The sequence below is a fragment of the Danio aesculapii genome, chromosome 12 (assembly GCF_903798145.1).
Source record: "Danio aesculapii chromosome 12, fDanAes4.1, whole genome shotgun sequence".
NCBI lineage: Eukaryota > Metazoa > Chordata > Actinopteri > Cypriniformes > Danionidae > Danio > Danio aesculapii.
In genome coordinates this window covers 29,995,351-30,021,385 of record NC_079446.1, presented here as the reverse complement: position 1 = coordinate 30,021,385, position 26,035 = coordinate 29,995,351, and the positions used below count along the sequence as shown (strand labels likewise).

Below are 26,035 nucleotides of genomic sequence, written 5' to 3'. Positions count from 1 at the left end.
TATCTGGATCGATTAGATCAGTCATTGGTAATTTTTTTATGTCCTATCAGAATGCTAGCAACGAACCACACGGTCAGATTGGAGCTGTCTGAAAAATTTGAACAAACTCCTAAAAAACTAACTAAGTAACTCCTACCTTATTATTTTGGTAAGTTGTCTTGGTTTTTTATGTAATTTAATGCCTACAATGTCAAACAGTGAATTAGCTTTCCTTTTATACTTTTGTGAAGGTCTAAGTTTTGGTGCGTTTGTAATGTACTTCCATGGCATGGCTTACTTATCCGCTTGTTAAGTGTGACTTTCCGCAAAGCGGCTTCTGTAACCAAGCGCTATGTCAAACTGTATGGGGAGACTCATCAAATTGTAATAATAAAAGTTTAAAAATTGTTGTCATACTTATGAAAATATTGTACGCAATATATATATATATATATATAAAAATTTTGGTAACCGATGTGTGCACTATGATTTTATATAAAATGCACTTTAATGGGTGATAGGACTAAAAAGTGGCCATAAACGAATATTTTCTCAATTCAAACGAGTAGTGGCTTGGACAAGGAAACAGTATTCCACATGCCACGACTTAACAAGCGGATATTAGCTTTATTATTATTATTATTATTATGTTAAGCAATATTCTGCTTCGCTTTTGCTATGATAGTCGACATGCAGTCTTGCATTCAGCTAGTTAAGCTGTTCAAGAATGTTTAGCTTTATGATTGGGGCCCAATTTTGGTCCGCTAAATAGTTGCCCTGTGTCTCACCTCGTTGTTATTTGATGGCAACATTGCTCTGAACGTTGGCCTATGTATCATCACCTTTAGTCCTTATGGAGCAAGATTTTGCCATGTGTCAATGCTGTGAAACCCTTCTTTTGTACAAATCAAATCCAACTAGGTCCAAAATGATCCAATTGATTCTCAGAATGTAATGGAGTAACTTCTTTCATGTTCCACAGAAGGCCCTACAAGGTTGGATTGACATGACAGTGAGTAAATTTAACAAAATAAAAAATTTTGCATGAACTTTCCCTAAAAAATGCCAGATCAGAGTCACCAAAGACATCTCCAAAGCCCCCTCACCGGTCCAGGCCAATAAGCAGACGACTCCGTTCCTCCTCCTTCTGGCTCTCGTTTTTAAGGTCTGCAAAGACCTGGGTGAAATAGTGAGGATCCGAGTTGATCTGCAGCATCTTGGCGCTCATTAAGTTGATGATGGACAGACAGCGGTCCCAGAATGTCTCCTTGGAGGTCTCCACAAGGAATGGCTTGAGAGGGTATGAGATCTCATTGCCCATGTATGAGTAAGACAGGTAGAGGCAGGTCAGCAGGACGGCCTGCAGCTCGTGCTCTGTGGCCACCTCAGAGGAGACCACGTCTCGACAGAGCATGTAGACGAAAACCACATTGGCCGGGGTGATGAATCCCTGGTCCTGCCAGCCCTGCAGGAGCAGAGAACGGTCCACGCTGCGGAGCCACAACACGGGGTCCGTAGGGGAAAGATGCTTCAGCCGATAGCACCTCCGGCAGAGGAACTCCCCAAGACAACGCAGAAGCTCGCTGGTGGAGGCCTGGACGATCACCCTCTTGGGTGTCCCAGGGACAGCATTGGAGTTAGAAAGAGGTGCTTTCTTGACCGAGGAAGCTGTGTTGTTAGAGTTTTTGGAGCCTTGGTTTGACGGACTCGTCTGGTCCTGTGTAAAGGAGGCGAGATTTGCACATGACTGGGACTTCTTGAGGTTCTCATTGTTGAGGTGAGAAACATTGTTCTGGTAGGTGGTGTTAGGCTGCACCTTCTTAGACCCCTTTTTCTTAGCTGAAACGGCTACTATTCGCTTCCATGGCAGTACGTTGATGAGTGGGTGCCGTTTTAGGTTCTTGTCTTTGGCGTTCTTGCTGTTCTGAACCGCCGTGTAGTGGCCCACAGTGGCTGGGCCATCCTCGAACAAGGCGGCCTTCCGGTAGCTGGGTGAAAGCGATAGCACGGTTCCCATGATGCCAGGAGTGGGATATCAGGAACTCAAGGTTAGGGGTCAGCTAAAGAAGGCGCCAAACTGGAGCCCACTGCTTCCTGAGACTAGTTCAATCTGTTAGACATCCAAATTTAGGTTGGTGTTCTATTTATGGAAGAATGATGTTGGTATGGATGAGGGCTCTGTTACTGCAAAGCCTGTAAGACAAAAAAAATTTATATTTGAACACAAAACTTGGTACTTTTATTTTGGTGTGTTTTTTGATGTAGTCCTTATAATAAAGCCATAATGCCATTGTGTAATGTATTATTAATTAGCACTGCAGGATGTTGTTTGTATGCAATATAATTGCACAAAATAAAGACTCGGATTAAAATATGTAGAGCAAATTTATATTAAGTGTCTTTATTAATTAGCGTGTATTAATATTTGCAGTACTCATTACCATGCACTACTTGTGTAGAGACGTGGTAAATTTTAAAGATAGCATTTGTTTACATACTGTATGTAAATTTAATTACACTTTCACTTCATTCCAACACCTTAACCAGCCGCTATAGCATGCAACCTGTCCCTTGCTTTAAACATATCCCACCTCAATAGCAACAAAACATTTTGCAAAACAACATGAATACAATAAGCACATTAAGTACATAGCATACAATTTTACAGTACATGTTTTTGTATTCTTAAATTCTAGTATTGTTGTGATTTTTTTTTTTTGGTTAATAATTCCTTTATTAATTATTATTATTATTATTATTATTATTATTATTATTATTATTATTATTATGCAAAATCATGTTCACAGATGACGTTTTTCTAATCATGCTGAATACTGTCTTGCAATTAGGCCACTTAATATTGTTTTAATGAAAATAATTCAATTATTAATGCTTCCCAAAGTGAGCGGACAATGGATTTTCGCAAGTGTCAAAATAATTATCTTATTTTAAAAATGGCCTGATATTATTTAAATTAATGTACTGAATTATATCCTGCTCATTTGAAATAAAACAAAATGTTTTTAATTTAAGAAGTGCCTTAGTGTTTTCTCTTTGTGGAAAACAGGCCTCGAAAAGGTATCGCGTTGTGTAAAAGACATGTAGCCTATTTTTTTAATCGTTGTTGACCTCCTAAAATCCTCTCAAAATCATAGTTTTCCAAAGAGTTAACAAAATAAACCATTTATCTGCCTCGTAATTCTACCAAATTCATAATATCAGAACCCGTTTTAAATTAAACAAAAATATATCTCAGACGGCAAAGTCAACCCAGCCAACGAGCATAAATACAGACATCGCCATGATTGCAGACTCCACTGTTTACTGCTCTCCTGTAAATACACTGATTCCACTGTATCGCCGTTCGCAAATCTGTGTTTAATGGCACATTTTAATACCTCAGTCACATCCAGTGCGTGTTTGTAGAGGATATAACGCCACAAAAAGACGAAAAACCTTACTTTCGCCTCTGTCCTGTTATATCTGTGCGTTGCTAAAACATTTCGGCCACTGTCCAAGGTTCTGAAAATGTGCAATCCTCCCTGACATGTTTACACGAGGACGAGAGACACTGACATTGATTTTCCTAAGCAAAACAACACCATTTGAAATAAATAAAGATAGAAATGAAAATAACAACTCAAATGCTGATCAAAACTATTACCGGTTTATATCCAAAATGTTGTAATTCCTTTCATATATGGCCAACAATCAACCAAATAAAAACAGAAATGCAGCTGACTTACAGGAAATTTTCTCTCCTCCACGATGCTTTAGCAAAACAAGAGCCGCAGTAATGGCTGTCTGGGTTTATCCTTGATAACACTGCGCATCAAGGAGATGCAAAATCATCCACACAAAGGAAAGATTTAATATCAAGACGGTCAGGAAGCCTAAATTCCAACAAAACAGCAGGTTTTTAATCAAGTCAAATAAAAAAAGCAATGTCCACGTCTCGTCGGAGGTCTCTGTAGGCGCTCCAGTGGTCTAGGGATGCTGGATGTCTCCTTCGGTTGGTGATGCTGAGAGCAGTGAAGCTGTGCTATTGGTCCACACCAGCAGATACGGGATTTAGGTTTGACGCTGTGCTGTCAGAGCCGCGCGCACTGCGTCCTTCTGTCGGAAAACCTGTACTAGAGCGCCCCCCTGCGGACTCACCTGGAGGTTTCATTTTTTTCACTGCCCCTCCTTCGTGTACTCCACAGTTCAATCAAAGCAAATTCTCACACTCAGGGGTCGTTTGGGTTTGTTAATGCTTCAAAAGGGCTATTTATTCACTCTAAAGAAGCTGAGTTGTTTTAAACCAAAATTGGGTCAACTATACACCCACCGGCCACTTTATTAGGCACACCTGCTCAACTGCAGCTCGTTAACGCAAATTTCTAATCAACCAATCACATGGCAGCAACTCAATGCATTTAGGAAAGCACACATGGTCAAGACGATCTGCTGCAGTTCAAACCGAGCATCAGAATGGAGAAGAAAGCTAATTTAAGTGACTTCAATGGTTGTTGGTGCCAGACGGGCTGGTCTGAGTATTTCAGAACCTGATGATCTACTGGAATTTTCACGCACAACCATCTCTACGGCTTACAAAGAATGGTCCAAAAGAGAAAATAGAGAGCAGAAAATATCCAGTGAGCGGCAGTTCTGTGAGCGCAAATGCCTTGTTGATGTCAGAGGAGAATGGCCAGACGGGTTCCAGCTGATAGAAAGGCAACAGTAACTCAAATAACCACTCGTTACAACCGAGGTATGCAGAAAGCATCTCTGAACGCACAACACATCCAACCTTGAGGCGGATGGGCTACAGCAGTAGAAGACCACTTAGTTGGCCCATTAGTACCATTTGAGCATCGTGCCAAAACCACAGCCTACCTGAATATTGTTGCTGACCATGTCCATCTGTTTATGACCACAGTGTACATATCTTGTGATGGCTACTACCAGCAGGATAACGCACCATGTCATAAAGCGCAAATCATCTCAGACTGGTTTCTTAAAAATGACAATAAGTTCACTGTACTCAAATGGCCTCCACAGTCACCAGATATCAATTTAATAGAGCACCTTTGGGATGTGGTGGAACGGGAGATTCACATTATGAATATGCAGCTGACAAATCAGCAACTGCATGATGCTATCATGTCAATATGGACCAAAATTTCTGAGGAATATTTTCAGTACCTTGTTGAATCTATGCACAAAGGATTAAGGCAGTTCTGAATGCAAAAACTGGTCCAACCTGGTATTAGTACTTAATAAAGTGGCCGGTGAGTGTTGCTTAATAGCATATTAAAAAAAGGCATAGTTAACAACAGCAAAAGAAAATTTCCTCACTGTTTACTCAAGTTGTTTATTGAAGTGGTCAATTTTTCTGCTGAACACAAAATAGCATATTCTGAAGAATGTTGGAAACTTTGGCCATTGACATCCATAATTTTTGTTTTTCTACATTTTTTAATGGAAATCAATCACTGCTGCTTTCCGGCATTCTTTAATATATCTACTTTTGTGCACAACAGAAGAGGCAAACAGGTTTGAAACAAGTGGAGGGTGAATAAATGATGACAGAATTTGTATTTATATGCCAGATTAAACCCAGGTACACAGTTTTTCTTGCTCCATGTTCCACGCTGATCCAATCTGGTTCTAATCCTGCTTCTAAATAACAAGTGTTTTAATTCAGTCTGAAAAGCCATGTAGTGCTCAGACTAAATAAACAATGCATTTTATTCATGTATGTTTATGTAAATCTATACTTCTCCACATTCATTTTTTATTTATTTAAAAATCTAAATAATTTACTCTGCATATTAAATTAGATTTGCGTTTCAACCAGAGGAAGCATGCCATTGGAAAGTACTATTTATAGCAGGATTTACAGATGTTTCAGTTTAGAGATATGTCACCACCTAGTGACTATAAAAAGAAGTTGTAAAATTTCATTCATTCATATTCTTTTCGGCTTAGTCCCTTTATTAATCTGGGGTCTCCACAGCAGAATTAACTGCCAATTTATCCAGCATATGTTTAAGGAGACCCACACGAACATGGGGAGTATATGCAAACTCCACACAGAAATGCCAACTGACCCAGCTGAGGCGCGAACCAGCGACCTTCTTGCTGTGAGGTGATCGTGCTATGTTTATTTAAATATGTAATGCTAATTAATTTTATATTTTATTAATTGTATTATTTATTTATGCTAATAAAAATAAAATATGCACATATCCAGTAGCACCCCACCCCACCATCCCTTATTCTCATTTCAATCTCAAAAAACACTGATGCTTGCTGTCAAAGGCTACATTATTTAAGTGCATTGCTGCGAGTAAGACAGAGAAAATGAAAGCACATCACTGTATCTTAATTTCAATATGTATTTTGTTCGTCAGTTATCTACTAAATAAACAAGAATAACATATAACATCTGAGGTTAAGTGCTTTAAAAGTCTCAAACTCTTTTGGAAGGGTGAGAGAACCAGTGGCGGTTCTAGACCAAGAGTAACTGGGGTCGCCGGGCAGGGGCCACTTGTACTTTTAGGGGGCACAATATAAGATACATGACAAAATACTTAAACAATTATTCAAAGTCTTTTTTCATGCATCACTCTGCAGTCTTCATAAACAAGATAATTCAATAACTTAAACTCAAAATAATCTTTAATTTATTTGACAAGTAACTTTATATTGTAGTAGGATAACACATTTCTAAAATTCATGTACACTGATAAAAATTTTCTGCTTCATTTACTTAAAAAATATAATGAATTTTTTTGCATAGCTTTATCATGTAGATAAAACAACACTAGGCCTTGTAGAACTTACTCAATTTTTATATTTGTCGAAATAAAATTTTCACATAAACTTAACTTAATTTTTCTATTTCTCTAACCATTATTTTGTGTGTGGGATCTACATAACCTAATGAGTTATAAACTTGCATTTTGTATTGAAACCAACATCTTTTTTTAAATTGTTTATATTACAAATTTTAAGTAGGAGTAGACTACTCATACCAAATATAACATAAAGCTGGCAAATTTTGTAAAGAAATGACAGGATATGTGAAAAATTACAGGTTTTATTTTTTCATTTTTTTTCTTCAATATACTGTTCAACATACCAATTTTTTACTCTGTCAAAATATTATAAAATGATAGAATACAAAGGATGTAATATGGATGGTTCAGACTATTTTCTCTACAATAGTGCTTGTGTTTATTAATCATTAACTGCAACTAAAACAGTAACATAAGCATTGTAAACAAGCAAGTAAAAAATCTTCACAGAAAACGAAACTTTTTTGGATTTTTTTTAATGCATCCTACTAAACGTATGCACTATATTAACTGGTAATGTTGTAGATCAAATTACATTTAGACTGTAAAAAAAAAAAAAACTCACTTCGCAAGCACAGGGATAGTTCACACAAAAATAGAAATTCTGTCATCATTTTCTCACCCTTTACTTGTTTCAAACTTTGTGTTCTGTTGAACACAAAGATTTGTTTTTTCCTACTGTGGAAGTCAATGGTTACAGAATAAACTTTCTTTCAATAATTTTCTTTAGTGTTCAACAGAAGAAAGAAAGGTTTTGAAACCACCTTAGGGAGAGAAAACAGTAAAATAAAAACATATTTTTTTGGTGCACTAACCCTTCAACTGACCCACAAGTATGGTCCAAATGTGACAATGTAATTTCAAAAAAGTGCTTTTGGTAAACCTGAAGAATCTGAACAGTACAACAGAATCTGAAGAGTACAATTTAACTGAAGTGACCCAACAAAATCCCGCTACTATCAACAATGTCTGTATGGCTTTTAGGCCAATAAGCTGACCTTGAGATTGTGGACGTTGGGGAACATGTTACTGTTTGTCATCAAGCTTGAAGAAGCCCTTATGAAAGACCTCAAAGTTGTATTTGAGTTTCTTTGGACAGTTTAGTTCCAGTGCATAAATGCGGCCCATCAGGTACAGTAGGTGCAAGAATCTGCTCCAAAAAGTACATCTCTCTACAGCTATTTCAGCTTTCTTGTGACCTTCATCCCTGGATTGGTTGTCCACAAACATGTTGGAAACAAGGGAACTGAAGTGCTCTTGAATGGTTATGGAATCGTAGTCATCTCAAACCTGTAAAAAAAATCCCCCAGAAATAATAAAAATTCTAATATATATTTGCTAATGTAATGAGTGCACATAGTTGTACATAGTAATGTACATAGTTTGCTGCCCCTCTGAACAAAGATATGGAACACATATATATATATATATATATATATATATATATATATATATATATATATATATATATATATATATATATATATATATACTATGCTAAGATATTTTATTTAAACTGTAAAATTTACTTAAACAATCCACAAAGCAAAAACATAGCTTAAATTATTAAAACAGCCCCCTGCAAAAGTTTACACACCCTTGGCTTTTCTACGTTATGGTGGTTGTTCATGAGTCTCTTGTTTGTTCTGAACAGTTAAACTGACTGCTGTTCTTTAGAAAAATCCTTCATGTCCTGCAGATTGTTCAGTTTTTCATCAGCAGATTTGAACCCTTTTCAGCAGTGACTGTATGAATTTGAGATTCATCTTTTCACTCTGAGGATGATTGAGGGACATAAACACAACTGTTAAAAAAGGTTTAAATGCTCACTGATGCTTCAGAAGGAATCACAGGACATTAAAAGGCAGGAGTGAAACTTTAAAAAAATGAATATGTCATTTTTTTTCTTATTTTATTGAAATATTTTTAAATATCATATTTTACTTTAAAAAAAAACAGAAAATACTTGCATATTTCCCAAAAGGCTAATTGCAATTTACCTTATTATTTAGATTATAAAAGTTTTCACCGGCCGGCTCTTACTGCCTTGCATTTACTTCTGGAGCATCAGTGAGTGTTGAACCTTTTTAATAGCTTTGTTTGAGTCCCTCGATCATCCTCAGAGTGAAAAAACTGAAAGACAAATCCCACAATCATAAGATCACTGCTGGAAAGGGTTCAAATCTGCAGAAGGTGCTGAAAAAACGAAGAATGTGCAGGACATTTAGGACAGGATTTAACTTTTCAGAGGAGTTTAACTTTTCAGTACAAACATAAGACTGATGACCATCTATCACAAAGCAGAAAAGACACTCGCAGATCATCAGAAAACCACAAACCATATTAAAAACCAGTGTATGTAAACTTTTGTGGGGGCTATTTTAATATTTTGAGCTAGGTTTTTGTTTTTTGAACTATATGTAAACATCTTGTATGAAAAATGTTACTCAACAGTGCTAAATAAAAAATAACATGCATTTTGTATATGATCCCACTTATTTTGTTAAAAGTTTTCACATAAATAGAAAAAATATGTTCATTTACCTGGTAGTCCTTGATAAACTCTGTCTTTTCACCAAGGAAGAGTATTAAGCCTCTGATAACAGTTTATCTTCGGGAGTCAGTGCTGTTATCCTACAAATATATAACAGGACATATTAAAATTGTCACCATTACCTTATCTTCCACCTGTCCAAATGTGAATTTAATGCACTGCAATCAGCTTATAAACAGTTAACACAATAAACCAATTTCTTAAACATTACATACCGTTATCCAGTGCACTTGTCAAGGTAATCACCTGTGGGGACAGTGTGTAATGATAATTAACTGACCAATGCAATAATCCAAATCCATAGCAAATAGTTTAACTAATAAAATTTAATTTAAATGGTTATCTAAAAATGTAGTGAAATAAAAACAAACATTTTTCTCAGCATTTTAAAAAGAGAGAACAAAGATGCTGAAACTAGCACTGGGTATCTGAGGCACTTTTATTATTATACTTCAATTTGCTAGCCTGGCTTGCATAATAACTAACATGATTTTTATCATTATGTTGACTTTAAATAATGTTTGAAAAGAGGGCTTAAGACCAGGAAGAGCTTCTCTAAAAGGCCCTTTACATGTAATTTAAGTTAAAGAACATAAAACCATCATCTTGACAGAATATTTTTCAAACGTGAGAATGAATCAGTCTCTCCAAACATGTACATTTTTGTTTTAACAGATACCATCAATGCAGCTCAAGTAGTGAGCACAAATAAATCGAAGCATAGTTGCATACAAATATTATGTAGGCCTACTCATTTTTATTCCATTGAAGATAAAATAATGATTAATGACTCCTGACATAAATTAATGTCACTGCAACATATGACATAAACAGTCTGGTCAAATATTCAAGCTAGATTCTTGTGCAAAGAGGTTAAAATGAAAGAATCTAATTACTAATCCTGCTCTAATAATACAATCTAACATTATTTTACACTACATGCATTATTTTATAGTCAGATTTGCAAAAGTGTCAACTTAGAGTAAAAACAAATCCGCCATTTGCATTAGCACATGCAGCAACTAACTGCCACATACCAGCTTAACATTTATGTTAATAAATCCATATAAAAAAACAGTTCTTTACAGTTTACAGCTGTCTTTGTTTCTGTACAATGTCAAAACTGTTGTAAAACAAATGTTAATGAACCTATAACTAATAACTTGATTCTTACCTTATTTCGTCCGCATGTACTTCTTCTTCTTTCAAATGGGGTTTCCCAGCCAAAGACGAAGGGGAATAGTTATTTTGTAAATTAAACAAGGTTATGTTATGTTGTCTATGAGTACAACAAATGTTTGTCTGAGATTACTTATTAAAAGTGAGTAAATAAAAAAATGCACAATGTCTTGTGTTTTGAACAAACCCTGGTGAATATAAAACTGCATTATTTCATGTAAAGCTACGAACTTAACATTTTTTGTTGATTTCACTAATTAAACCACATAGTATTTACAAACACTCAGAATCATTTTTATCAGTGTACATTAAGGCACATTTTTGCACCTTTAAACTTTAACAGATACAGTTAAAGTCAATTTTTTTGCCCTCCCGTTAATTTAAAATTATGTTTTCCAGGTAAACTTTAACAAACCAAGAAAACTTTTACAGTATTTCCTATAAAACTAAAATAATTCTTCTGGAGTCAAAATAAGTCTTATTTTTTATAGTTTATTTCTTGAATAAAAGCAGTTTTTAATACGTATTAGGTCAGTATTATTAGCCTCCTTAAGAAATATTTACTGTATATTTTAATTTATATTTGTCTTATATTTTTTGATTATCTACACAACAAACCAGTTATATAATAACTTGACTAATTATTCTAACTTTCCTAGTTAACATAAGTCTTTAAATTACACTTTAATCTGAATCAATAACTATAGAATACTTAAAGGGACTTTGTCTGAATACAACTATTTTGCAAAATAACTAGTCACCATAACTAGTCGCACTAACTCTGTCACCACAGGAAAAATTAAAAAGTAGTTCTTAGAAATTAGTTAGTTAAACTATTATGTTTAAAAACGTTTTGTTAAAAAAAGTCATGTGTTGAAGACTCGTGCTTTGTCACGACTGAAATCAAAAATGAATGAAGGCAAAACTAAACGAGCTGAATTTTACTTTTACATGAGTGTGACCGAAAACAACATTTGATCAATGTCTTACATCTGTTCTCTGGTATTGCCGACTGTTTGTAAATTCAAGACTGCATTTCCTAACATAAAACTATGTACAAGCTTGTTGACACGGCAACACACAAACGCATACCTTTATTTATTCTCATTCTTTCTTGCTTTATCAATATATCGTGTATACTGTTTAATAATCAATAGAAATTATGTAAAAAAAAATTAAAATAAATAGTGGCATTAATGGCGCCATGCACTGACTTTAAGAATTTTTCTTGGGAAGTTTCACATACACAAGGCAAAAATAATGTCTATTACTCCCTCCTTTAATTTTTTCTGTAAAGACTTTAAAAGTATTTCATAATTCTTTGACCTCAATTACAAGAAACAAGAAGGCAATAAAAACATATATATATATAAATGCTTTTCACAAGTATATATATTCTTATTTATTCTTATTTGTTTTATTTCAGCTAGAATAAAAGCAGTTATTAATTTTTTAAAAACTATTTTAAGGTCAATATTATTAGCCCCTTTAATCTCTCTCTTTTTTTTTTGGATAGTCTACAGAACAAACCACTGCTATACATTAATTGCCCAATTACCCTAACCTGCCTAATTAATCTAATTGCCCTAGTTAAGCCTTTAAATGTCACTTTAAGCTGTATAGAAGTGTCTTGAAAAATATCTAGTAAAATATTATTTACTGTCATCATGGCAAAGATAAAATAAATCAGTTATTAGAAATGAGTAATTAAAACTATTATGTTTAGAAATGAGTTGAAAAAAATCTTCTCTCCATTAAACAGAAATTGGGGACAAAAATATTAAATCATAATGTAATATGTAAATTTTAGAAACCCCTATTTTCTTTACCACATCTTGCATAAGAAAAGACTACAAACCCCACTCCACCCCCGCACTCACGCGCGTACGTATTACCGCACTTCCGGTTGTGTTCGCAAGTGCTTGTGGGCAGAGAGATTTTTGAATAGGGAAGATGGCAGCCGCGGCAGTGGTGGAGTTTCAGAGAGCTCAGTCTCTCATCAGCACAGACAGAAACGCTTCCATTGACATTTTTCATTCGATAGGTAAAGCTGCCTTTAAATCCTTTTATAAAACTTTGCTTTTCGCTTTGCATGACCACTTCAATGCTTCAGTTTGTGTAGTGTTGAGGAGCCATGAGCCGGTGCTGCGGTGCTGACTCACTGTACTGTGTGTGTCCGCGTCTCAAAACATTCTAAGCACCCTTTCTAGTGAGCATATTTAGTATTTATGCCCAGATTTGAGTTTTTTTTAATCCGGTATTGAAGTAAAACAGCTATATACGGTTAATTTGTGAGCTCGAATGTGTATGTCGAATGTTTGAACGCGCTGCCGATATCCTTAAAAGCTATCTATGTAGCAAGCTCGTTATGTTTTGACACATAGCCAGTGTGTATGGACAGTTAGCCAGCAATATTAGCCACCCTTTCAGGCCAAGGCGCATTTTAACACATGTAGCTGAGATTTTTTTTAAAGTTTGTATTTGTTAAATAATTTAATTAGCTATTTAAGATTAATTTGCCATATTTTGACAATCTTAACTTGATTGACGTTTTTTGTTACAGTAAAGCAGGCTGTGACATTCCTGTTTCTGCTGTCGTGACATTGGCAGAGATTTGTTCCTTTTTGTTGAAATAATGCTTTTAAATATATGAGGTTGTTTCTTAGATCTGCAGTTTTAATTAATTAGTTTGAGTAAATTTGATTTGTTTTGGACACAAACTCAAATCTTATAACGTTATTTTTCATTTGACTTCACGAGTTTTTGTTGTAAACCTCATTCATTATTTCTATACTAACTTTTTAATAGCTATTATAACCTGTATACTATATTGTTTATTTTTATTATTATTTAATCTGTTTTACAACGACAAAGTATTCTTAAAGGGGTAGTGTGTGTTTTAAAGAATCTACTCAAATGACAGATTTATACACAGACATGACTTTAAGAAAACCATAAAATAAGCCAGGCTGATTTCCCTAAAAAGTGCAAGAACTGTCATCAAAATATTACAGAGTGTGTGTGAGTTTTATTTTATTTACATATATTTTTGAGCATCCTGAATCCTGACAGGTCCAACACGTACAACAAATGGTCAACCAATGGCATGGGTTTGGGGTGGGACCATCTTTTGGGGAAACTTGTTGTCATTAGATCTGTCAAGTACTAATGGAGAAGCCCTGTTAAAATATTACTTAAGTAAATATGTACTTTTTTTCAGTTTAAATCTTTAAGGCCTAAAGTTTAATTTGGAAGATATATAACATAAATCATAAAAACACATAAATACTAAATGTATGTAATTGCATTCTAACAAATACTCAATATATATGAAACACACACACAATTATATATATATATATATATATATATATATATATATATATATATATATATATATATATATATATATATATATATATATATATATATATAATTTTTTTTAAAGAATTTTATTTTTATTTTATTTTTATTTAACTAGGAATGTTCTATTGAGATACATTGTGAAATGTAGAGTACATTTGAACACAAAAATGATGACTTAACTGCTAATTGTTTACTTATTTTACTTCAATTCTTCGTTCATAAATGCAAAATTGAGAAAACAGCTCCTCATTTGATTGTCTTTAAAAGGAGTTTGCCACATATGCAGAGGTTTTAAAAATAATGACGTGTGAGAAGGCTAAACAATTGTATGAATTGTTTCGAGAATATGGTTTTATTTAACCCTTTACAAAGTATCTGTTTGATGTCTGCAAGGTATGTTGATTATTAAGTTATTTTATAAATTTGTATTTATATAATGAATAATAATGAAATCTTTTTTTAGCTAAATAAATTTTATTTTTGCTGAATTCTACTTTTGAATTATTCACTAATTTTATACTCTACCAGTCAAAAGTTTGGAAACATTATTTGAAAGTTTGACAGAACTGTAAGGTAATAAGGTTGGACAAAATCTTTGATTGGTTAAGGAATAATATAAACCCTTATTAATTATTAATCACCATTAATAAATGATAACAATAGCAAATCAATATACTATAATGGTTTCTGAAAGATCAAGAGATACTGAAGACTGATACTCATAATTTAGCTTTGAATAACAGCAATAAAAATGACACTTCAATATATTCAATATATTAACATTATGGTGGCTCAGTGATTAGCACTGTCGCAAGAAGGTTGCTGGTTCGAGTCTGACTGGGCCAGTTGGCATTTCAGTATGGAGTTTGCATGTTCTCCCCATGTTGGCATGGGTTTTCTCCGTGTACACCAGTTTTCCCCTCAGTCCAAAGACATGCGCTATAGGTGAACTGAAGAAACTAAATTAGCCGTTGTGTATGTGTGTGATTGAAAGAGTGTAATGTCAGGGTGTTTCCCAGTACTGGGTAGCGGCTGGATGGGCATCCGCTGCATAAAACATATACTGGATAAGTTTTTGGTTTATTCCACTGTGGCGACCCCTGATGAGTAAAGGGACTAACCTGAAGGAAAATAAATGAATGAATTTGACAATATTCAACAGCAGTTTACAAGTTTTTATTGTATTTCTGTGCAACCTTGATGAGTAGATGGTACTTTATGTCAAAAACAAAAAAGAAAATATTTCTCTCCAATCTTCTGTATTTATGCTTAGACATTTATTAATTTTCTGTAGAATAGTTGATGATCAAGTTCACACACAGGTTTAGAGATTACAAAAAACAGAAAAGGAAAGTAACAAAAAAAAAGCTCTGGATAAAGATTGGTATTAGTAAATATTGGGAATTTGGGTATCAGAATTGGATCAGTATTGAAAAATGCCATAAATTCATCTGTTCAAATGGGTAACATTTCTTTTAAAAGGCATATTTTTGTTTGTTAGTGAGACGAGATGTCCAGGAAGATGATGAAGAGGCGGTGCGTGTCAAGGAGCAGAGTATCCTGGAGCTGGGCAGTCTATTGGCCAAGACGGGACAAGCAGCAGGTGAGAATCGCTCTTCTGTGGTCAATTTTTAACTTTTTTTTTTAATTAATTTATTAATTTATTTTTTTTACATGTCATCATTTTATGATTATTTTAGAGCTTGGAGGGCTGCTGAAGTTTGTGAGACCTTTCCTGATCTCCATAAGTAAGGCCAAGGCAGCACGGTTGGTTCGTTCACTGCTGGATCTATTTCTGGACATGGAGGCCGCCACGGGCCAGGAGGTCGAACTGTGTCTGGAATGCATCGAATGGGCTAAAGCAGAGAAGAGAACCTTCCTCAGACAGGCCCTGGAGGTAAGCATCATTGATTCAGCATTAGCTTTGAACTCTCAGGGCAATCATTTCCTAAAAAAAATAAATAGTGATGTCTACAGTAGTGACCAATGTAGAGTAACTTGTCACATCAATTACAAGATTGTTTTCAATGGATGCACCAGTATGTGAAGACAAGTGACAATTAAAAACATGTTCGTCTTGGAATCAATAATTCATTCAAAATCATACTGATTCATCCAGTACTGAAATGCATCATGACATCCATATAAACAAGTCATTGGATCGATCATTCAAACTATTTTTATGCCATTTTTAATATTTCTTTTTCAAATAGACTAAAGCGTTTAACATTTTTCAAGATTCTTTTTTTTATTTTAATTAATTATTATTATTTTTTTTGACATGGACATCACAGATACACTGGACAACCAAATGCATTTATTTGTGTTTTAGCAGACTTGCTAATTCTCAGCACCCGTCCACGGGAGGCTTGACAAAATGAAAATAAAACGTATACATATTCACAACATTGTAATTCTTTACATTAAAAATTGCTGTAAGGCAAAGGCGGCATGATCAAACAAACTAAAAGTAAACTATTTGTGCAAACACTGCTGTTTTGTTTTTAACTACTTTTTAAGAACACTACTAAAACATTTATATTACTTTCTAATTTTAGGCTAACAGGTTAATTATTTGACAATTTGGTTCCCTTAACAGAGAAAACAGACTGACCAAAAGAGTCTTACACTTTGGTACAAGACAGTCACCATTAGCAGTTGCTCGTGTGACTCAGTCAGAGGTCTGATGCCTACTGATTAGATCTGAAAACACCATTGGAACACGATTATTTAAACATTTAAAAACCAATTGAAAGTAATTAAACTCAATAAAACTATTGGAATTTGATTATTTGAACATTTAAAAAACTATTTAAGATAATTAAATTCAATTAAACTATCAAAACTAAAAAGGTTATATTTACAAAAACCTCACAATGATTCCATCGCATAGGCTTTAAGTCTATAATTTTAATTACTTGTTTATTTATCGAGTCAATAGGCTTCAATGTGAATATATAACCTATATTTGACCATGATGTTATGCAATATTTCAAGTGAGAGATTATTATCGTGTGCATATACCTTCTAATAAAACGAAAACAGTTTAACCTTGGCTTGACCCTTACATTTTTTTTAACATGACTGTCAAATTTGAAATTAATGTCTAGAGGTATGCAAAGATACTTCAATCACTTCAATAACTTACCCCAAAGTTATCCCTTGCAGGCCTATTTCTTATGGAGAAGCACAAAGTTTTCTTGAAATTTAACGTTTAAATGAGACAGCTTAAACCATCTTGAAATTCTTCAGGAGTCTTATTAGGAATTGTTTTGTCATTTTGTTTTAATGTGTATTCATAATTGTGGCAGATTTGTGATCTCTATTTAAAATAAATGTGATTTTTATTGTTAAATTGTTAATTTATTACTCTCTGATTCAAACAGTCTTATAAAAAGCTATAACCCACTCTGTGTGTGGCAGTATTTTGCCACAGCTTTGTATTCATAAAACCAGGGTGTATTTGCACATATTTTGTTTTTTCTTTTCATAAAAAAGTGTAACTAAATTAACAAGCAGTTAACAACATTGTTTATGATTATTACCTTTCTGTTTTTGGTCAGGCTCGGCTCATTTCACTCTATTTTGACACCAAGAGATATCAGGAAGCCCTTCAGCTAGGTAAGAATAATGTGGAAAAGAAATGCCTATACAGTGGAATCCAAAGGTTTGAGCCAAATACTGTTATTGGTTTCATAGTAGTCGAGTAGTAATAATAAAAATATGTGTGTGTATATGTGTGTGTATATGTATATATTTATTATAATCCTAAAAAATGGCTCTCCTCTAGAAAAAAAAATATATAGTGCACTTAAAAGTCAAAAAAAAAAAAAATATATATATATATAAAAATATAAATTCTAACTAGTCTTTTTTGATTTTTAAATGCACTGTATATATATATTTTTATTCTAGAGGAAAGGCATTTTTTTAGGATTATAATCGCTGTTCTTTCTCCTCAGAGTCGCAGCTGCTGCAGGAGCTGAAGAAGATGGATGATAAAGCTCTACTGGTGGAAGTCCAGCTGCTGGAGAGTAAAACCTACCATGCTCTCAGTAACCTTCCCAAAGCCAGGGCTGCCCTCACCTCAGCCAGGACCACCGCCAATGCCATTTACTGTCCCCCAAAACTCCAGGCAGCACTTGATATGCAGTCAGGCAGGTTTCACTTTTCTGTTTTAGTTACTACAAGTACTTTTCAGATCAGAATTCTACTACTTAGGCCTGTTTACATCTGGTGTTAATCCTTTGAAGCACAAACTATGCACAGCCCTTTCTAATACAACTGACCTAATATAATTCCCTATGTTATAAGCCATAGCTAAATGTTTCTGTACTGAACCATTATAAGAAATGTATTTCATAATTTATTATTACATTTAAGTATTCTTTAATGTCTAATCTTTTTGTTTAAACTTCAACAGACTATACATCATTCATCAATAAATCATTTTCAAGTCTGGTCTTAAAAAGTGGGGCGGCTGTTGTTAAGATGTTGTTTTTGATTTCTCTAAAAAAAAAATCTTTTTTCTTTTATACTTCATAAACACTCTGGTTTTGTGTTTCTACGTTGATATTAAACATATGGGTCAAAAATAGTCATATATAAACACAGTTCTCTAATATTTGCGCATAATTTGTTAGAATAGAAATAAAGAAAATTAAATGAAATATTGAGTAATGAAGTTTGTTCGATCTGATCAAGTTGGCTAAAAGATGCACTACTGTTTGATCCTTTAACTACAGGTATCATCCATGCAGCTGAGGAAAAAGATTGGAAAACTGCCTATTCTTACTTCTTTGAGGCTTTTGAGGGCTACGACTCCATCGACAGCCCCCGGGCCATCACTGCACTGAAATACATGCTGCTCTGTAAGATCATGCTCAACTTGTAAGTGAGAGAAGCGTTTGCAGTTTATCCCTGTTTTTGTGTGTGGGAGGCCACCGGATGATACAATCGTCATTGTTTTAGTTCTACCAAGCCCTCTTATGCAAGGCATCTTACTAAGTACTATTTAGGTTCTCGTTTTTTTCAGCACAGTCCATCGCCTACACTTAATGACTTGTGATGCTAAAATGCTGGAAATCTAGCAGGTATTAAAAAAGGAAGAATTATACACCACTGTTGTTTTATTTTGATTTTAACATTTAATTTTCAGCATCATTACTCTTCAGTGTCATATGATCTTTAAGAATTCATCCTAATATTCTGATTTGATGATTTTTGATTTTAAATGATCAGTATTTTCAGTCAAAATTCATATTTTCAATGTTGAAAACAGCACTACTATTTAATATATATATTTAAAATCGTTATACATTTGATTGGCTGGTTACCTTATTTTATTCCTCTAGTTATATTAGGCCACATAATGCAAGTACAGGCAACTTCTCATACATCTAATTAACAAAACAAAAGATATAAAACAACAACACATTGACAATAACCTAATAAAAAAACATTTAACTACTTTGTTAATGTTGTTTAATTACAACTAGTAAAACTACCTAAACTGGTTGGTTACACACTTTGGTACTCATAACCATTGATAAGACGCCGGAGCTTTCAGTGCAGAGGGTAATAACAATCAGTTATAATTGATACACTCATTCACTGTACATGTGTATACTGTACTCTGTATTGCAAGAAGCAGGTTCAATAACGGCTCCACAATCAATTTACAGTACCCATACCAAGACAGTATAGATTTGATAACCTCAATAAAACAAGATCAACAGTGTTTTATCAATTTGAAATATGCACAGATTTCTTAAAAAAATGTTGGTGTCTTTTTTTGCATATGACTTCACAGTTTGTTTCAAAACTCTACTTTGAATCAATAATTGTGTCCAAGAATTTATAGGACTTTAGTTCCCATGTATTTATAGGACTCAGTTTTGAGGATGAATTTTATTGAATAGAAGTTCTAAAGAACATTTATTTGATATGGATTTTATTGACAACATTTAGTAATGTTGTTGTAACTGTTGTTTTTGATTAATACAGTGCACACCTTGTGAATTAAAATTTGAAAGTGTTCTTATCTTCCAGACCAGAAGAGGTACAGGCTTTGATCAGCGGCAAACTTGGCCTGCGATATACAGGGAGACAGGTAAGCTCATTAAAATCCCACTACCTTTTCAATGATGGAATTATTGCTTGCAAATAGATTATCTGTAGGCATATTTTTACATACACCTAGCGATTATGTTTGATTATTATTTATTTATTTATTTATTTTACAAATCTACAGTACAGTGAGGAAAATAAGTATTCGCCACATCACCATTTTTCTCAGAAAACATATTTCTAAAGGTGCTGATGACTTGAAATTTCCACCAGATGTTGGTAACAACCAAAGAAGTCCACATATGTAAAGAAAACAATACTAATTAATTTACAAATGAAGTTGTATCATAAAATGAAATGACACAGGAAAAAAGTATTGAACACATGAAGAAAGGAAGGTGCAATCAGGCAGTGAAAGCCCAGACAACAGCTGGTTCAGTCCAAAATCTACATTACCAGGATGGTGAAGATGAAACCATGGTGGACATTTCATTAAGACAATGATCTAAAACGCAGCTAAGGAAACTTTCAAATGGCTTCAGAAACGGTAAATCAAGCTGTAGAATGGTCTAGCCAATCACCTGACTTGAATTCAACAGAAAATAAAAAATAAGATCAGATTTGATAGACGAAATCCACAGTACATCAAGATTTTTACACTGTAAAAAGCTTCATTCTCCGCATGAGTAATCTTTAAGCTGCCATCACAAAAAAAAATCCTTTTACGTAAAGTATTAAATACATTTCAGTAGTTCAGTACTTTCTCCTTGTGTCATTTCGTTGGTATTTACAGTTTTTTAAAAAAAATGTGGTTCTGTTTTTATGATTGTATTGTTTAGGTTTTTACCAAAATCTGGTTCAATTCCATGTCAACAGCTCCATTAGAAATATTATTCCCTGGAAAAAACATGACGCGTTGAGTACTTTTTCCTCCACTGTATTTAATAGCTAAGGGGAAAAAAACATCGATTTTTGACTATTTGACTAAATTTACACTTTTGGTGATGTCAGTGTAAAGGCGACTCTCGTGAGGACATTAAAACCCATGTTCATTGCTCAGGTGTGATTTATTATTATTATTATTATTATTTTATTTTTTTTTTTCCCACTGACTTCAACAGAGTCTTGATGGTTCTGTGGGTTTTGTCTTTCCAAATCTGATCTTTATTTTGTATTTTCTATTGGATTCAAGTCAGGTGATTGTCTGGGCCATTCTACAGCTTGATTTTCTTTTTCTTAAAAGCATTTGAGAGTTTCCTTGGCTGTGTTTTATATCATTGTCTTGCTGAAATGTCCACCCTGGTTTTATCTTCATCGTCCTGCTAATGTAGATGTTGGACTGAAGCAGCAAATAATAATTTACACTGATGAAGGGCAGAGGGTTGCTGAATAACTACTGAGAGATTTCTGCTGCTGTCTGGGCTTTCACTGCCTTTTTACACCTCCCTTTCTTCGTGTGTTCAATACTTTTTCCCTGTGTCATTTCGTTTTATTACACTTACTTTGTAAACTAATTAGACTTGTTTTCTTTTCATATATGTATTTCTTTGGTTGTTATCAACATCTGGTAAAAGTTTCAAGTCAACAGCACCTTTAGAAATGTTTTCTGAGAAAAATGGGGACGTGTTCAATACTTATGTATCTATATATGTGTATATATAACTGAGAAAGTTCCCCTTCATAGCTGTGCCCTTTATTTCCCCTTTCAGACTGATGCACTGAAATGTATAGCACAAGCCAGCAAGAACAGATCATTAGCAGATTTTGAAAAGGTAAGATTGAGACTGTCTTTTAAACATTTTTCATTTGACACCTCTGATTTCATGCTCCGCTTTCTCCATTCTCTTTCACCCATAAAGGCCCTGACAGAGTACACTCACGAGCTGAGGGACGACCCCATCATTAACACACATTTGGCCAAGCTTTATGACAATTTGCTGGAACAGAACCTCATTCGGGTCATTGAGCCCTTTTCCAGAGTACAGGTAGTGTGTGCATGGATGATTTCTGCCTGTAGTATATCCTTTTTTTTGAGAAATGTAATTTAGAAGAACAAAAGTTAATAAACGATGTACCTTGTCTTTTTATTTTTCAAGATAACACATATAGCAGGTCTCATCAAGCTCTCAAAGGTACGGACTGTTCTCTTCACTGTTTATAATTCACTGCAGTATCTGAAAAATATAGATATTTCTCACTATTTTTATATGAGTTGAGATTTGTATTACATTTTTTAGGCCTTTCTCAGATGAATACAAATTATGCAAAAAATGCCAGTAGGTGGTGGCAAATACTTTTCCTGTGTTACTTTATTATATGCTATAAAAAAAAAAACAAAGGACATGGATATTTTTGGCCTGTATGACTTTTAGCATCATTCTAATTGAATGTTACAGACTTTGTGAATGGCTTTTGATTCAAGACTTGAATCACACATTACAGTTCACACATTGTAAAATTAAATACATAAATAAACATTACACACTCTTAGTCTAAAATCGCAATTTTGTTATTGACTATTTTCAGGTCCAAATGCTCTTTCAAATCCCAAAATAAGCAGAGTATGGCACTAATATCTTTTCATCCAAGTTGAAACGCATATCTGAGTAAAACGGATCCTGTAACAAGAAAAAATGTAGAACAGGAATTATTTTTTTTCACAGGGAATTAATTCAGGGGTTCCCAAATTTTAGCCTGCGACCCCCAAAATTACAATGCCAGTGACTAGTGACTCCCAATATCCTCTGAGGTGGTTATAAATATATAAACCTTACATGCTGGTGCACACATACCAATAGGCCCAGGTCTATTCATCATTTAATTTTGAAGAATGCCACTCAAAGACCATCCTCCATGTTCAGTTGTACGTCTGCAAGTTGCAATGTACGTAAGTGTCGTAAAGGTGTCAAAGTTTAACCTGGTGCCATACAATCAATGTGCCGTGTCTTTAATATAACGTAATCACCCCAGGGGTCACAAAAAGAATCAAAAGGCTGATGGAGGGGGTCCCGACCCCGACTTTGAGAACCACTGAATTAATTAATTGGCTGTGATTTGCTATTGGTTAATTTCATGTGAGTGGCACTTGCAGATTTCCCACACTCAAGCTTAAATGCATCATTGGAAAAGAGAAGATATAATGTTGAAAGGGAAGTAATTGTGATTTAAGATTATGAGAGCACGTGAATTTAAAATTTTTTTTAACTTACAGGCAATTATAATAAGATGACTGTTTTTTGGCAACTTTTTTAGCCAATTCTTTATCCATTATTTAACTAATTATGATTTCATGATGTTATAGATGGCTGTTAAGATGGTATTTTCACTAAAAACTAGGGAAAGGCTTGGATCTAATTGTTCCACCATAAATGAACAATACCAAAAGCTATAAAACACTTTAATTGTTATATTAAAATGTATATATGATGACTAAAATTAATGCTGTTTATTTTTTTAAATTGACTGTTATTTGCTGTGACCCACAGAATGACGTTGAGAGGAAACTGTCACAAATGATCCTGGACAAAAAGTTTCATGGTTAGTCACATTTATTCTTTTTTCATTATTCTTGTTGTTATTACTCTTGTGTTGTATGTATCTACATATCTATATATATATATCTATATATGTGTGTGTGTGTGTGTGTGTGTGTGTGTGTGTGTGTGTGTGTGTGTGTGTGTGTGTGTGTGTGTATATGTATATGTATATGTATATGTATATATATATATATATATATATATATATATATATATATATATATATATATATATATATATATATATATATATATATATATATTAGCGCCATTAATGTATCTTTAAGTAAAGTGATATGACTATAAACTCCAGTAAGATAAAGTCACAATATGCAGAGCCCTAGACCTTTATCTATAAAGTATACTTATGGAAACTGTGTTCAAACCTTTTAATATGTTTAAGTGCAATTATAACCCGCTATTAAAAAAACGACTGAATGTTTTGAATGGGAAGTTGTAATGTAACTGTGGCAGGATGAATTTTGGTGTGGCGCCCCGCAACGGAAGAGTGAATGGAGCGGAAACCATGATATATATATAACAAACATTATACCAAATTTATTTTACATTATTAGTAAATATACGGCTTAAGTCTAGCCAGTGTTATCATTGAGGTTAGACTGGGGGGAAAATGGACAATGCAGTGTTTTTTTTTTTTTTTTTTTTTTTTTTTTTATTTATTATACAATTTACAATCAAGTTTACATATAAAAAGTGTGTATATATACATATAAACAGTGTGTGAAATTATTCATCTATGAAGGGGATAAAAAAAAGAAAAAGAAAGCTTTTTAATCTGAAATCTGCACTCTGTATAACTAAATAATCAAATTCACTCTTTCAGGCATCCTCGACCAAGGTGAAGGAGTGCTCATCATATTCGAGGAGCCCCCTGTGGACAAGACTTACGAGGCAGCTCTAGAAACCATACAGAACATGAGCAAAGTTGTGGATTCACTGTACAACAAGGCTAAGAAGTTAACATAGGTGAGCCATAGGAGGTCACACATGCATTTGATGCTTACTCTGTGTTTTAAAGCTTTTAATGTTTGGTTTTTGTTACTCTCTTACAGAAGAAACGCCAGAAGTTGCTGCTGTGTGAAATGGTTGTATGTTTGCGAGTTTGCTTGCTTGTGCGTGCGTGTGTGTGTGTGTGTGGTTGTGAATGGCCGACATGTGGAACTTTTTTCTCACAGCAAAAAGGGACAACATTGAGCAAGATCTACTTGTTCCCCCAGTTGAGAGTTTTTAATGTTTCTTTTTTCTTTCAAAAAGGACAATTACATCTTTCAGATATATTTTCGTTTGGTTTGTTCTTCTCTGTATCTCTCAGCGGCCAACACAGGCCATCAGGGAATGTTGTACAACTACAATAAAATCCGAAAAAATGTCATGTAGAAATGTATAGCTCTTCTACATTTAAAAGTTTTTTAATTACAGCAACTTTGTGATACAGACCCTTGGGTTTCGGTTATCTGCGGTTCACCGGTTGTTTGCAGTAGTGCATATCTTTTGTTTTCTTCTGGTTTTTCTTATTCTATAGATGCACATTCTGTCAGATTGTTATAGGTAAGAGATTGAAAGGAACTATTCGATCGAGGAGGCTCTGTAATAAGCACAGTTGCCAATCATATTACCACGCAAGTTAGGAAATTGTTTTCTAATATTGTTTGATCATGAGTATTGTTTGCCGTTTACTTTTGCAGTAAACCGTCTTTACAATTTTTGTATTTACAGTGTACTGTTTGCCAAGTCGGGTGGTTATATTAAATGGCCCAATCCTATATAAAGACTTGATTAAAAAAAAACAAAAAACTTCCCAATAACACACATTTATGTCTGCACTGAAATTGATTCTGTTTTTTTTCTTCAGTATCTCAATGCAAACTCAAGCAATAGGCCATTACTTAAGTTAAAGTTATTTTAACTTCATGTTTTGTACATTTAAAAATAAAAAAAATCTCATTAATTTCTTGTAAATGTATACATCCACGCGTTCTTCACAAAATATTCAGTTCTCATGTTTTTCTGTTTAGTGTGCAATGACAAATATTCAATAACAAGAAGGAAAGTGTGGGAGAATTGTGTTTTAAATGGCTTTCTGAAGTCCAGTGTTGATTTGAGAGCTTTCTGCATGTGATTGTGTTTTGATTTTGTAGTGGAGATTTAGCATTGATCCTTCAAGAATTTAGTGAGATGTTAAACAATTTGGGAAGTAATGTTTTTGTGCCTGACATCAAAAATTGGTGGTCCACAAAAGTCCAAAAGCTCCAAAATTCTCCGGTATGTAAATCTTGGTGTGGGCAGATTTAAGTATAAGGAAAAACTGCTTTGTTTTATTTTTGTATGCGTTGGCCTGTTCACTAATTAAAGTGTTTTGATTACATTTACTGGATTCAAGGTAAATGATCTTTAATCTATTGTTTGTGTTTTTATTATAATACAGGGTGATTTAAAGTGGAAGCTTGATTTTTCTGTAATGGGATGAGAAGCATTTGGAGGTTTGCT

General features: G+C 34.0%; 2 protein-coding genes across 2 annotated transcripts; one reads left to right on the top strand and one right to left on the bottom strand.

Moving 5' to 3' along the window:
- Positions 1-140: 140 nt before the first annotated feature.
- cdk5r1b (cyclin dependent kinase 5, regulatory subunit 1b (p35)) lies at positions 141-4,010 on the bottom strand. Its single transcript, XM_056469632.1, has 2 exons — positions 3,726-4,010; positions 141-2,172 (listed from the first exon to the last, which is right to left on the bottom strand). The coding sequence occupies exon 2, from the start codon at positions 1,994-1,996 to the stop codon at positions 1,082-1,084; it is 915 nt and encodes a 304-aa protein (XP_056325607.1). The 5' UTR covers positions 1,997-2,172; positions 3,726-4,010; the 3' UTR covers positions 141-1,081.
- An 8,480-nt stretch (positions 4,011-12,490) lies between these two features.
- psmd11b (proteasome 26S subunit, non-ATPase 11b) lies at positions 12,491-25,943 on the top strand. Its single transcript, XM_056469708.1, has 13 exons — positions 12,491-12,601; positions 15,425-15,526; positions 15,624-15,820; positions 17,487-17,544; positions 17,886-18,080; positions 18,669-18,813; positions 19,975-20,035; positions 21,702-21,764; positions 21,852-21,977; positions 22,089-22,124; positions 23,478-23,529; positions 24,372-24,514; positions 24,601-25,943. The coding sequence occupies exons 1-12, from the start codon at positions 12,511-12,513 to the stop codon at positions 24,512-24,514; spliced, it is 1,269 nt and encodes a 422-aa protein (XP_056325683.1). The 5' UTR covers positions 12,491-12,510; the 3' UTR covers positions 24,601-25,943.
- The last annotated feature ends 92 nt before the right edge of the window (positions 25,944-26,035 follow it).

Excerpts from the sequence above, each read along its gene's own strand:
- cdk5r1b (XM_056469632.1), bottom strand. The coding sequence starts at position 1,996 with ATGGGAACCGTGCTATCGCTTTCACCCAGCTACCGGAAGGCCGCCTTG.
- psmd11b (XM_056469708.1), top strand. The coding sequence starts at position 12,511 with ATGGCAGCCGCGGCAGTGGTGGAGTTTCAGAGAGCTCAGTCTCTCATC. Across the intron at positions 18,814-19,974 it reads TGTAAGATCATGCTCAACTT|ACCAGAAGAGGTACAGGCTT; the intron begins GTAAGTGAGAGA and ends CTTATCTTCCAG. Across the intron at positions 23,530-24,371 it reads CCTGGACAAAAAGTTTCATG|GCATCCTCGACCAAGGTGAA; the intron begins GTTAGTCACATT and ends TCACTCTTTCAG.